The sequence below is a fragment of the Dipodomys spectabilis genome, unplaced genomic scaffold, assembly GCF_019054845.1.
Source record: "Dipodomys spectabilis isolate Male_0828 unplaced genomic scaffold, ASM1905484v1 ptg000158l, whole genome shotgun sequence".
Classification (NCBI taxonomy): domain Eukaryota; kingdom Metazoa; phylum Chordata; class Mammalia; order Rodentia; family Heteromyidae; genus Dipodomys; species Dipodomys spectabilis.
In genome coordinates this window covers 4,358,659-4,373,477 of record NW_024870835.1, presented here as the reverse complement: position 1 = coordinate 4,373,477, position 14,819 = coordinate 4,358,659, and the positions used below count along the sequence as shown (strand labels likewise).

The following is a 14,819-nucleotide window of genomic DNA, read 5'->3' as shown; positions in this document are numbered from 1 at the left end:
CCTCTCGTTACCGCATTCTGTTTGCACATATGTACATTGAATGTTTAGGAAATAGTTTCATAAATTTTCCAAAGTAGTTCATAACCTCCTTTTCTTTTATCTAGTGGAGCCAACTTTAGCACTTTGCTGATGAACCTAGGTCCTGAGAACTGTGCAACACTGCTGCTCTTGGTTTTACTGGAGAATAAGATTCTACTGCATTCTCTTAGGCCAGCTGTCTTGACTGGGGTAGCTGAGGCTGTTGCTGCTGTAAGTATAGAATTTTCCTTTTAGGACAAAATTAACTGACAGAATTTGTATTCTTAAGACAAATCTTCAAGAAAAGCAGCTTTGGAAATTACTGTCCCAGTAAAAGTTCAACTTAACTATAATTGAGTTGCAAAGAAAAATAGGAAGGATGAAAAAAAAAGGTGATTTCCATTTGAGAAAAAGGATTAATTTCTAGTTTTTTATATTACAAGAGTTGTCCCCAAAGTAAATATAAAACTTGTAAACCAAGTATCACTTTGCATGACTGAAATCTCACTATTGGGAGGTTGAGGCAGGAGGATTGATGTAAACCTGCATTACAAATTGAGATGTCTCCAAAACAAGACAAAATCTTATAAATGAAGCTGATCATATTGATGGAGAAGCGCTGACTAATTTCAGCTTAAATCAGCATTTGAATTACATGATTTCTGCTCCTTGGAATTCCCCCGCCTCCCCTCAGTCCTGAGGCTTGAACTGTGGGCCTGGGCACTCTCCCTGAGCTACTTTTGCTCAAGGCTAGCTCTCTACCACTTAAGCCACAGCACCACTTCTGCCTTTTTCTGTGATTTACTTGGACATAAGAGTCCCACAGACTTTCCTATCTGGGCTGGCTTTGAACTATTATCTTCAGATCTCAGTCTTCTGAGATCTGAAGCCACTGATGCCTGGCTGGTTTGTTTTTTAGACAGTCCTCAATATATAGCCCACTGTGGCCTGGCCCTAACCTGGCCTTGGCTATTACTGCCTCAAGCATAACCATGATGCCTGGTCTCTTTCCCCCATTTTAAGAATATTAGTATCATGAAAGTAAGGACTTTCTTATTTATTCCCAGAACTTACTCTACCTGCCTAGCATGGAGTAGGCACTCAGTATTTGTTTAAAAAGAAAAGAAAAAAAAACCCCAAGTAATTGGAGTAGAAGATACTATACGAAAGCAAATGTACTCATTATCTAACTCATGTAATTGTAATTCTTCTGTACATCACCTTTAAAATAACAATAAAGCACAGTAAAAAATAAAAAAAAAGCAAAAGAGTTGATGAGAGGAGTTTCCACCCCCATAAAAACAAAGAAAACAAAACAAATACTTGTGTACTCAGTAAGTATTGGTATGTCTCCAAGAGAAATATTGCTATAACTAAAAGTGATAGTGGCATAATGTGGCTTATGAGCATGCTCATTAAGTATTATTTTCTTTTTTTTTTGGGTCCGGTCGTGGGGCCTGAACTCTGGGCCTGGGCACTGTCCCTCAGCTCTTTAGCTCAAGGCTAGTGCTCTACCACTTGAGCCACAGCGCCACTTCAGGCTTTTTTTTCTTTTTGCTTATGTGGTGCTGAGGAATCGAACCCAGGGCCTTAGGCATGCAAGGCAAGCACTCTACCACTGAGTCACCTTCCCAGCCCCAAGTATTATTTTCTAACTGGGAATGTTGATGATACCCAGTACACTGGATGGCAAGTTTGAAGTCATCTTGGGTTTTGTAGTGAGTTCAGGGCTAGTCTGGTCAATATAGTGAAAATATCTTTAACAGTCAAATAGACCAACAAACAAAAGGTATTACTTTTCCAGGTCTCCATTCTTGCATATGAAAGCAAAAGTTGTTATAATGAGATGTTAATGAACTGATCAGGTTCAGAAAGTTCCCACTCAAATACTTCTTCCTAAAATATTAGTGGTTATTTATGTCATTTTGCTAGACCCTTTGTGGCCCAAGTTCTTGACTGATTTCCACAATACAATGCAAGATCAAGTGAGAAAAATGCAAAGAGGAATTGGTAAAATTATAATAAATGCAAGATTTTACAGGTTTATGTAGCTAATATTGGAGTCCTGTCTGAATTGTAGGCAAAACCATTAGTAAATCAGGATTTGGTGTTTAGGTAGGTTGTCATTTGAAGAGGAATGATGACAAAGTAATAGTTTCAGAAGGAAAAGAATTAAAATATAAAAAAGTTAATGGGGGGGCTGGGAAGGTGGCTCAGTGGTAGAATACTTGCCTTGCTTTTATGAGGCCCTGGGTTCGATTCCTCAGCACCACATAAGCAGAAAAAGCTGGAAGTGGCACTTTGGCTCAAGTGGTAGGGCGCTAGCCTTGAGCTGAAGAGCTGAGGGACAGTGCTCAGGCCCAGAGTTCAGGCCCCATGACCAACAAAAAAAAAAAGTTAATGGGCACTCATAGCAAAGATTGATGTGCATTTTTTTTTTTTGGTGCCAGTCCTGGGACTTGAACTAAGGGCCTGGGTGCTGTCCCTGAGCTTCTTTTGTTCAAGGCTAGTGCTCTATTACTTGAGCCATAGTTCTAGTTCTGGCTTTTTTGATGATTAATTGGAGATAAGAATATCATGGATCTCAGCCTCCTAGGATTATAGGTATGAGACATCGGTGCCTGGCCCTTAGCTGCTTTTTTTTTAAATCTCCCTGTTTATGAAGGCATTGTAAAAGTCAAAAAGTATAGAGAAGGATGTCATAGTTCTAAGAGCTTCTTAGTTGCAGATGTATTTTGTCTTTGGTTGAATAAATAACAGTTTTCACTCAAGGCAATCTTAAGTTCTTATAGAATCTCATGTGAGTGTTTCTCTTCCTTAGCAATTTGATCTCTTTTTCTAGGACTCCTCCTCCTTGTTCACTCTCCAGTCACACTGCCTTTTTGCTTTTCTTGGGGCAGTCCTTATGCCTTAAGGCCTTTGCTCTAGTTGGTCTTACTATTTGAAGCATTCATCTGGCAGATATCCTCTCTTTGGCTAAATTCCTTCCTTACCTTCAGATTTGAGCTTAGTTATCACTTTCTTTTGAGCCCTATCCTGTTTGTCTAATACACCTTTTTACCCTCACTCTGAACCTTAACCATCTTTACTAAACTTTAATTTTCCTTTTTCCCATAGCACTATCATTTTCAAACATAGTATTTATCACTTCAAACATGTATCATTATTTTTTATGTCTTCCTGTCAGACCAGGTATCAGCAAACTATGGTCAAAACCTGCCTTCTATGATTTTTGCTAATAATGAAATTATATTGGACATAGACCACTATTTGAATATTACTTATTACAGTATTACCAATTATTGTATTTATGCACAACAACAGAATTGTAACAGGGACTACAAAGCCTAAATTGTTTGTAAAATCCTAGACTGTGAAGAGGACAGGAATCTCTGTTTTATTCACTGTTATAAGAACACAGTTTATTAAGATAAGTGTTAATATATTTGTTAAGTCAATGATTGAATACAAAAAAATCCCAATCCTGAATAATGATGTGTAATTGGCTAGAGGCTTTTCTTTGTGACGAGTGGTGATTGAGAATGGTGAGAAGAACTGAACAAAATCTTGAAAGACAGCAAGGATTTTTGTAGTAGGAAAAAAAATCACTTATTAAAATTTCAATATTAGCTGGTTATTAAAAAAAAATCTTTATGTAAACCCCCTCTCCTTTTCCTTTTTGTACTAGTCCTGGGGCTTAAATTCAAGTCCTAAGCACTGTCCCCTTGAGCTTTTGTGTTCAAGGCTAGCCCTGTACCACTTCAGCCACAGCTCTACTTCCAGGTTTTTGGAGCTTTTTTGGAGCTTGTTTTGGAACTTTTTTGGGCTTTTAAACCATGGTCCTTAAATCTCAGCCTCCTCTGAGTAACTAGGGTTATAGGCTTGAACCACTGGCACCAGCTTATGAAACCCTTTCTAAAGCACAAAGGGATTTGTTATAGAAAATTGGTAAAACTTCTTTTTTTTTTTTTTTTGGTTGTGGGACTTGAACTCTGGGCCTGGGTGCTGTTCCTGAACTCTTCAGCTCAAGGCTCAAGCTCTACCACTTGAGCCACAGCACCACTTCTGGTTTTCTAGTGGTTTATTGGAGATAGGAGTCTCTCAGACTTTCCTCCCCAGACTGGCTTTGATCTCAGCCCCCTGAGTAGCTAGGATTACAGGGGCGAGCCACCAGTGCCTGGCTGGTAAAACTTCTTGAGGTATGTTTTACACTATTTTTCAGAGGCCAAGCTTGACTGAAATTGAGGTAAATTTTTTTGATTATATTAAATATTTACTTCAGTTAAAAAATTTTGCTTGAAATCGTCAAGTGATTGTTGTCATTCCCCAAAGAATCATTAACTTTATTTTTTAAATTATTTTTGATGTGGTGCTTAGGATTAAACTTAGATTTCAAGTACATTAAGCACATATCATGGAGCTATACCCCTAGCCCACATTAATTTTTTTTATTGTTTTGTTTTTCAATTATTGTTGCTCTTAGTTTAATTTTGGTCAGAGTTTAATATTAACAATCTCAAAATGAATAAATTTAAAAAGCATAAGTTTATGATTTTGGTGGCAGTTTTATCTCTCTTCTTTGACTCTTTCCATAGAAAGGGAATGTGGATTTTATATAGGTTTGAGAAGAATTAATGTGGAAAGAGCTGTTGGCATTTTTATTGTGCTTGTGATCATTGACATGCTTGAATTTTTTAATTTCATTGGCTTATCATATTAAGTATTTCATAGTTGTATTTTTTAGAATGAAGTTTAAAGTTAAAAAGAGACTTCTGCTTTTCAGTAGTCCTTTTTCAGTAGTATTAGTTGATTATCATTGCAAATTTGGTTAATTTTTTAAAACTTTTTCCCCAGATGATCTTTCCATTTCAGTGGGAATGCCCATACATTCCCCTTTGTCCTCTGTCACTGGCTGCAGTGCTTAGCGCACCCTTTCCATTCATAGTTGGAGTTGACTCAAGGTATTTTGATCTTCATGACCCACCACAAGATGTTGTTTGCATTGACTTGGATACAAACATGTTGTATGTGTAAGTTGACTTGTTTTATATTATCTCCCTGAATAATTTTCACAATAGTACAGCTTTTTTAAAACATCTAGAAATATGCTAGGGGGAAGATTCTTTTCTTTTCCTTCCTTCCTTCTTTTCTTCCTTTCCTTTTCCTTTTCCCTTTCCCTTTCCCTTTCCCTTTCCTTTTCTTTCCTTTCCTTTCCTTTCCTTCCCTCCCTCCCTTCCTCCCTCCCTCCCTCCCTCCCTCCCTCCCTCCCTCCCTCCCTCCCTTCCTTCCTTCCTTCTTCCCCTCTCTCCCTCCCTTCCTTCCTTCCTTCTTCCCCTCTCTCCCTCCCTTCCTCCCTCCCTCCCCCTTCCCCCCCTTTCGTTCTTTCTTTCTTTCTCTCATCCGTCTTCCTTCCTTCCTTCCTTCCTTCCTTCCTTCCTTCCTTCCCTTCCTTCCTTCCCTTCCTTCCTTCCCTTTCTTCCTTCCCTTCCTTCCTTCCTTCCTTCCTTCCTTTCTTTCTTTCTTTCTTTCTTTCTTTCTTTCTTTCTTTCTTTCTTTCTTTCTTTCTTTCTTTCTTTCTTTCTTTCTTTCTTTCTTTCTTTCTTTCTTTCTTTCTTTCTTTCCTCTGTTCTTGAAAGTTGTTATAAATTTTCATCTATAATCCACAATTCTCAGCTGGTGACTGGTGGCTTACCCTTGTAATCCTAGCCACTCAGGAGGCTTAGCTCTAAGGATCCCAGTTGCAATACAGGTTGGACAGACAAACCCAAGAGACTGTTATATCCAGTTAACCAGCAAAAGTGCACATGGGAGTGTGGTTCATGAGCAGAATATCAGCCTTGAGTGAGAAAGCTAAGGGATAGCACCTAGGCCCTGAGTTCAAGCCCCAATATTGGCATACCAAAACAAATAAAAATCTCTAAAACAGCAAGAAAAACAACAGTTATGTACAGGGCAGATATCAGAATCGGAAAGCTGTGTATTTGAAAAAAATGTTCATTATTAAACTATTTTACATTTGGTTAATATACTCAGGGGATACATGGGTTTATCAGAAGAGAATGAAGGTTTGAAAAGAATGAGCTCCTTCCTGAGCTTGAGAAAGGATATCTTTCTAGGTTAATTCATAATCAGTGTAAAATAGGTTTACCTGTTTGGAATGTAATCATGAAGTAATGTGGTATTATACCATTTTCTTAGTTGTCAGGATATTAATTTTTAATACAAAGTTCTGTTCTTTAAAATCACAGTTTGTGTTTACTGAAGATAGTAAAGTACAGCAGTGGTAGAGATATCAATTCAGACCATAGCAAACCACATTAATGAAAGAAAGAAGTAGCTTGGGATGGAGTCTAAGAGCTATTCCCCTCAAAAAAGGAAAGCAGGAAGAATTGAGAATTCTCTTAGAATTGGTGCCAACTTTCAGTTTCTTCTATCCTTTAGTATTAGAGATTGGCAAAAAATGACTAGATAAAAATTTTGGATGCCGGGCACTGGTGGCTCACGTCTGTAATCCTAGCAACTCAGGAGGCTGAGGTCTGAGGATCGCGGTTCAAAGCCAGCCCGGGCAGAAAAGACCATGAGACTCCTATCACCAATAAACCACCAGAAAACCGGAAGTGGCTCTGTAGCTCAAGTGGTAGAGCACTTGCCTTGAGCTGAAGAGCTGAGGGACAGCGCCCAGGCCCAGAGTTCAAGACTTATGACCGACAAAAAAAAAAAAAAAAAAAAATTGGGTAAGGCTGGTATAGTCACAGTAGTAGAATCAGTAGGGAAGCTATACTTGTATATGAACCAAAACAATAGTTTAAAGAAGAAAGAAACATTTTTACTATTAATTTAAAAAATACTGAAATGAATGTGCCACTGTATTTTTAAGTTAGTATTGTGTATATTTGGATTTATTTAAATTCTAGGAGTAATGAACCACTTGTATGAAACAAAGTTTTTTTGTTTTGTTTTTGTTTTTGTTTTGTTTTTTGCAAGTCATGAGTCTTGAACTCAGGGCCTGTCCCTGAGCTTCTTTTGCTCAAGGCTAGGACTCTACCACTTGAGCCACAGCACCACTTCTGGCTTTTTCTGTTTATGTGGATACTGAGGAATTGAACCCAGGGCTTCATGCATGCTAGGCAAGCACTCTACTACTGGGCTATCATGGCACAAACAGTCTTATACTTTTTCTTTTTTTTTTTTTTTTGGGTCTGGTCATGGGGCCTGAACTCTGGGCCTGGGCGCTGTCCCTCAGCTCTTCAGCTCAAGGCTAGCACTCTACCACTTGAGCCATAGCACCACCTCTGGCTTTTTTCTTTTTTTGCTTATGTGGTGCTGAGGAATCGAACCCAGGGCCTCAGGCATGCAAGGCAAGCGCTCTACCACTGAGCCACCTTCCCAGCCCAGTCTTATACTTTTTCAAGTTGGAATAGATATCATCACATGGCGCATGTTTGGCAATATTTGTCAAAATTAAAATTACATGTTTTGGTGCAGCAAAACTTCAGGAACTTATCCTGAAGTTTTATTTTCTATAAAATAATACGTGCATAAAGTTACTTATGGACTGACAATGTCACTCAGTGGTAGAGCTCATGCCTATCACTTTTGAGGCATAGGGATAAAAAAATTGAGAAAAAGTTACTTTCTAAAGCATTTATTCAAAACATTATCAAGGGCTGGGATGTAGCTCAGTGGCAAAGCACTTGCCTAGCAAGTGCAACGTCCTGGGTTTGATCCCCAGTACCAAAAAAAAAAAAAGAAAAGACAAAACAACATCAAAACAAAATAGTGGCTAGGTGCCAGAGGCTCACACCTGTAATCTTAGCTTCTCAGAAGCCGAGATCTGAGGATCATGGTTCAAAGCCAGCCCAGGCAGGAAAGTCCACAAGACTCTTCTCTCCAATAAACCACTAGAAAATTGGAAGTGGTGCTGTAGCTCAAGTGGGAGAGTGCTCACTTTGAGCTGAAGAGCTCAGGGTCAGCACCTAGGCCCAGAGTTCAAGCCTCATGACCCACCAAAAATAAAATAAAATAGTATAAGTGTCCCAAATTTGAAAAATGGTTTTCTGACAAGTAGAATACTACTAATACTAGTAAGTGAGTGAAGATATGTTCCATGTTGGGAAAGATCACAAAATGTATACTAGTAAATGAAACAGTCAAGCTGTACAACTGTGTACATCAATTTGCTATAACTTATAGAAGAAAGACCAGGGCATAATTGTATGTGTTTGCATTTGCTAGTTTTGGCATGAAGAATCACTGAAAATATGTCCAAAATATGTAGGGTGGGTAGGAGAGAGCTGAGCCAGATGGATAACGAGGGTCTGTAGATACGTTTAAATTCTTTTTTGAGATAATCTTGCCGTATAATAGGCTGGCCTTGAACCTGTTTTAGCCCCCTTAGTTCTAGGACTATAGGCTTGTACCACAATGCCCAGTCTTAAACTTATTTTTGAACTATGTGATCATATTAGCTATTTAAGATTTTTTTATTGTTATCATAAAGGTGATATACAGAGGGGTTATAGTTTTGTATTAACTATGTTTAAAATGCCCAGTGGGATGATTTGTCAATTGCATTTTGTAGTTATTTGGAAATTTTCTGTGTATACTTAAATCTTTCTTGTGAGGTGCACTCAAGTTCAGAATTGTTCTGTTTTTCAATTAGAAGCCTATGCATTGTATATGTTATGCAAGTGTTTTATCACTGAGCTACATGCTAGCCCATCCCTAGTGCTTTTTTTGGGTCAGTTGTGTGCCTTGAACTCAGGGCCTGGGCTTTGTCCCTGAGCTCTTTTGCTCAAGGCTGGCACTCTACCACTTTGAGCCACAGTTCCATTTCCAGTTTTCTAGTGGTTAACTGGAGATATCATGGACTTTTCTGACCAAGCTGGCTTTGAACCACGGTCCTCAGATCTCAGCCTCCTGAGTAGGTAGGATTACAAGTGTGAGCAACCGGCACTGGGCTAGTTTTTTGTTGTTGTTTTTTTTGTTTTTTGTGGGTTTTTTGCCGGTCATGGATCCTGAATTCTGGGCCTGGACACTCTCCCTCTGTTCTTCAGCTCAAGGCTAGTGCCCTACCACTTGAGCCACAGCACCACTTCCAGCCTTTTCTGCTTATGTGGTGCTAAGGAATCGAATCCAGGCCCTCATGCATGCAAGGCAAGCACTCCACCACTGAGCCACCTAGTTTTTTGAGTTCTTCTGATTGCCCTTTTTTTCACTGTTTTTTCCCTCCTCCCTTCCCCCATTCCCTCAGTGAGTATAAATGAAAACCCATACTGTGGCTGTTAATTTTTACGTGGAGTTTTGCGACCATCCTGGTAATGTGCAGTCAAAGTCTAAAGGTTGACTGGCCTATATTAATGAATTCTTGAAGGATACTTTTCTTCTCCAGTTGAACTCTAAGTTGAGCCAACCTTACAGGAGCCTTAATTTTATTTGGATCTCTTAGTTCTATCATCCTTAGCAAGATTTTCTCTTGTTTACTGAGAGCCCTTTAAAATGCACAGCTTTCTGCTAATCCATTGGGCAGATGTGTTCCTCATGGTTTTGAATCACTGAAGACTTACCCAGTTTTCTTGCCAGCTAAGCATAAAGTTAAAACAAAGTCATATATTTATGCCAGCTTTTTGTAAAAAGAGAATTTTGTAAGCCCTTGTGTCTGCTTGTTTTATGTATGTATGTATGTATGTATGTATGTATGTATGTATGTATGTGCTTATTTATTTTGTCTGTCATGGGGCTTGAACTCTGTTCCTGGGTGCTATCTCTGAGCTCTTCTGTTCAAGGCTAGTGTTGTACAACTTTGAGCCACAGCACCACTTCCATGATTTTGTTTTGCTTTGCTTTGCTTTGCTTCTGCCAGTTCCAGGGCTTCACTCAGAATCTTGTACTTGCCTGACTTTCTTATTCACAGCTGGCATTGAGCCATACCTCCAATCTAGTAATACCTGTGTGTGTGTGTGTGTGTGTGTGTGTGTGTGTGTGTGTGTGTGTGTGTGTGTGTGTGTGTGTGTGTGTGTGTGTGTGTGTGTGTGTGTGTGTGTGTGTGTGTGTGTATTTGTATCTATGTGTGCAAGTTCTGTAGCTTGAACTCAGGACTTGGGTGTGTGTCCCTGAGCCCTTGTGCTCAAAGCTAGTACTCTACCATTTGAGCCATGGCTTCAAATCTGACTTTTTAGTGGTAAATTGGAGATAAGAGTCTCACAGACTTCCTGCCCAGGCTGGCTTTAAAGTGGGAACCTCAGATCTTAGCCTCCTGAGTAGCTAGGGTTTCAGGCATGAGCCATCAGCATCCTGCTTGTGTCTTTGATTCTTCAGTGCCTTATGATCATGAATAATGTTAATGGTGGAGTGATTAATTCTTTGACATTTTTATTAACTTCCATTAGTTTTATAGAGGAAAATTTCATTGTTACATTTCCATACATATTTATAACATTTCAGTCAGCTTCACTGATTAATCTATTTTTAACCATTGTGAAAACAATGTATTTTAATCCATAAATTTCAGTTCTAGTCCCTCAGTTTGGGGATCTAGTATTTTAGAAACCTACCAATAAATAGCTTGAAGTCTTTTTCTTTTTTTCTTTTTTTGTTGTGGGGCTTGAACTCAGTTTCTAGGCACTGTCTGTGAGCCATTTCACTCAAGGCTGGTGCTCTACCACTTTGAGCAACAGTGCCACTTCCAGATATCTGTTGGTTAGTTAGAGATAAGAGTCTCAGGGCTGGGAAGGTGGCTCAGTGGTAGAGTGTTTGCCTCGCATGCATGAGGCCCTGGGTTCGATTCCTCAGCACCACATAAGCAGAAAAAAGCTGGAAGTGGTGCTGTGCCTCTAGTGGTAGAGCTGAAGAGCTGAGGGACGGCACCAAGGCCCAGAGTTCAGCTCCCATGACTGACAACTAACAAAAAAGAGTTTCAGAAACTGTCCTGCTCAGGCTGGCTTCAAACCTCGATCCTCAGATCTTAGCCTCCTGAGTAGTTAGGATTATAGGCCTGAGCCATTGGTTGGCTGTGAGACTTTTTTCTCCAATACACTACTCGTAAAAACTGAAAGTGGTGCTGTTACTCTAGTAATAAACGATAGCCTTGAGCAAAAAAGTTCAGGACAGCACTTAGGCCTTGAATTCAAGCCTCAGGGCTGGCATCAAAAAAATCCCCAAAACAACCTACTTCTGAAATGTAACTATTAAAGTTAATACTTTAATTTAGTATTGTACTTCTAAGTCCAGTCTTGAAATTTTGAGAGTTAGAATAGGAAAGTCAGATTTGCCTGAATTCCATTGAATGTCCTTGAAAAGCACTTACTTGGACTGCTTATATCATTTGTAAAGGCAGTAAAAATTATTTTCTTTTTGTAAATATTTTGTTTGATAAAAACAGACTTGAATTAACTCTTTAATATGTTCCTATTTAATAGGTCAGATGAAAAGAAGAACATGAACTGGAAGTATCTTCCTAAAAAGCCATGCAAAAATCTACTTGGTACCTTAAAGAAATTGTATCCTCAGGTTTGTTCAGGTAAATATGAAGAAGAGAATATTTAGTGGAAAGTAGTAATAGGGATGAAACCCAAGAAAAGACTAAACAGATCTTTCCTTGTATCTTTTTTTTCTTTTTTCCCCTTCCCTCCCTTCCCTTGAACTTTTTCCTTCTTCTTCCCTTCCTCTTTCTTCCCCTTCCTCCTCTCTTCCTTTCCTTGTCCCTTTCGGTTCTCCTCCTCTTCTCTCTTTTGAAATAGAGTCTGGTATGATAGCCTAGAAACTTGTCTTCCTACCTCAGCCTCCCAACTGCTGGGATTAGAGAAGGTGCCACCATACCTAGTTTGGACATTTTTTTTGGGTCCAGTCGTGGGGCCTGAACTCTGGGCTTGGGCGCTGTCCCTCAGCTCTTCAGCTCAAGGCTAGCGCTCTACCACTTGAGCCACAGCGCCACTTCCAGCTTTTTTTTCTGCTTATGTGGTGCTGAGGAATCGAACCCAGGGGCCTCAGGCATGCAAGGCAAGCACTCTACCACTGAGCCACCTTCCCAGCCCTAGTTTGGATATTTTTGTTGTTATATTTACTGTGCTATGTATCAAATCCTGAGTTTTGCACATCTTAAGCAAGTGTTCTACAGCTGAAGTAAACTCCAGTCATTGATTTTGTTTTATGAGAGTAAACCTTACTATGTAGTCTAAGCTGGCCTCCCAACTCCCTATCCTCCTGCTTGCCTCCCCCGAAAGGGGTAGTTTTAATGAAAGAATGCATATGAGAGTACTCTTAAATTTAAGCATAATTTTGAACCACTTAAAATTCTGATCCACTTAAAAAGACTTAGTCTTTATATAACACTTATATTAATGTGTTTTTAAAATTATCTTTATTTGTACAGAGGAGTTGGCAAGCAATTTAGGAATACAGTGCATCTTGATCAGTGTCACTTCTTTCAGCATTCATTTAATCCCTCCTAACCCATTTCTTCCCTCACTTTTTCTTCATTTTATACATTGAATCTTGACTATATTCTCTTTCCTTTCTCTTCATTTATCTACCCCTCTTCCTTTGACCCTACCTTGCATCTTTCTAGTACTGTTTCCTGGTATTTATTTTGTTGAACTGAGCCTTTCTAAGAAATTCCAGTAGGGCTGGGAAGGTGGCTCAGTGGTAGAGTGCTTGCCTTGCATGCATGAGGCCCTGGGTTCGATTCCTCAGCACCACATCAGCAAAAAGAAAAAAGCTGGAAGTGACGCTGTGGCTCAAGTGGTAGAGCACTAATCTTAAGCTGAAGAGCTGAGGGACAGCGCCTAGTCCCAGAGTTCAAGCCCCATGACCAGACCCAAATAAAAAAAAAAAAAGAAATTCCAGTATTTGACTTTTTCCTTCAATATACATATTCCAATTACGTGTCCTGCCTGCTAGCATTAATCAATTATTCTTTTTTTTCCCCCCGGTTGTGGGGCTTGAACTCTGGGACTGGGCGCTGTCCCTCAGCTCTTCAGCTTAAGACTAGCGCTCTACCACTTGAGCTACAGTGCCATTTCCAGCTTTTTCTGCTTATGGAGTGCTGAGGAATCAAACCCAGGGCCTCATGCATGCAAGGCAAGCACTCTACCACTGAGCTACCTTTCCAGCCCCAATTATTCTTTTTTGTTACTCCGTTTCTTCTTTTAGTGCCAGTATTGGGGCTTGAACTCAGGACCTCACATCCTTTTTTTCCCCCTAAATGATTCTTTATTGAAATTAAGTATTACATAAATTTCACAGTACTATGGCATAGTTATACTTAGCTAAAGTCACAAATACCTTTTACCTTTCACAATAATAATCACCATTATGTTAATCTACAAAGCTTATGAACTCTAGGAACTTTAACTAAATAAAACTAGTTCTACTAAATCGGATAATATGTACATTTCTTTCCTTTTGCTTTGTGTCAGCTGTTCCTTCTTTCTCATTCTCTCTCTCCCATCACTGCCCTTGAGTTGCTTAGTTCACTTTCATTAATGTCCAGTGCAGCTGATGGGCCCCTATGCTGTATTTTTTCACTTGTTTTCCTCTGATTTTGTGCCTTTTTCCCAGCTTCCCTCATATGTGCAAGTGCACATGTATATACCATATATGAGGTAAAAAAAAAGTCATCAACAAATTTAGAAGAGAGGACCTCATATTCTTGCTTGGCCTTTTCTGCTCAATGTTAGCACTCTACCACTTGAGCCAAATCTTTACTTCCAGATTTTTGCTAGTTAACTGGAGATAAGAGCCTGGCAGACTTTTCTTCCTTGGTAGCTTTGAACCTTGACCTTCAGATCTTACCTTTTGAGTAGCCAAGATTACAGTTGTGAGCCTCTGGCACCTGGCCTCTATCAACTCTTCCCTCACCCGCACAGCCCCTTCTCCCCCCCACCTCCAGGCAATAGGCCAAGTCTCTCTTAAACTTCCCATTTCCTGTTTCAGAGTCTTGAGTTATGAAATTATGAATGTACAGCAACAAATGTACTGGGCATTCAGTTCTCTATTTAATGTAGAGAGGAATTTCACAAAGTTATATATAATACAGATTTGGTGGCCCACTTGTATCCCAGAACTCATGAGGTTGAGGCTGAAGGATTGAGAGTTTGAGGCTAGCCTAGGCTACACAGTGAGACCTTGCCCATCCCCCTCTCAAAAAAAGGGTGAGAACTTTATATTGACTATTACTATGATCCATCAGTAAATATAAAGAGATTCGTTCTAGTAGTATTAGTATAGATGATTAGTGCCATTTTTGTCTTCATCAGTTCACCAAAAAACTCAAGAAGGTTCAGCAATTGAAATGACTCCAATTGAAGCAGATTTCTCCTGGCAAAAGAAGACAACACAACTTGAGATGGAAACTCAAGAAGCTTTTTTGCGATTTATGGCATCTATTTTAAAAGGGTATAGAACATTTCTCAGACCAATTACAGAGGCTCCTTCAAATAAAGCCACAGCTGTAGATTCATTGTTTGATCGACAAGGTGAGTAGCATTGAAAATGCAGTTATTTTTAATTGAAGTAAAGGACATGTTCTACTTAGTATTTCTTTTTTAAAAATGTTTTTAAAATTGTTATTGTAAAGGTAAAGAGTATTTTTTTTTTAAATGTTACCCCTTCCTCATCTATTTAGTTTTTTGTTTGTTTGTTTTGTCCTGGGGTTTGAACTCAGGGCTTAGGCTCTGTCCCTGAGCCTCTCTGTGCCCAAGGTTAGCACTCTCCGTACCACTTGAGCCCCAGCACCACTTCCTGCTTTTTCTGTTTATGTGGTACTGAGGGTTTCATGCATGCTAGGCAAGCATTCTACCACT

General features: G+C 39.4%; 1 protein-coding gene across 4 annotated transcripts in view; it reads left to right on the top strand.

Annotated features, from left to right (window-relative positions):
- The window catches only part of Dennd4c (DENN domain containing 4C), a 114,436-nt gene that overhangs the window by 35,958 nt on the left and 63,659 nt on the right, over window positions 1-14,819 (top strand). For all 4 annotated transcript variants that reach the window (XM_042692878.1, XM_042692879.1, XM_042692876.1 and 1 more), the window contains exons 9-12: window positions 105-249; window positions 4,873-5,048; window positions 11,436-11,536; window positions 14,274-14,492. In XM_042692878.1, coding sequence (XP_042548812.1) covers window positions 105-249; window positions 4,873-5,048; window positions 11,436-11,536; window positions 14,274-14,492 — 641 coding nt within the window. The remainder of the gene's footprint in view (window positions 1-104; window positions 250-4,872; window positions 5,049-11,435; window positions 11,537-14,273; window positions 14,493-14,819) is intronic.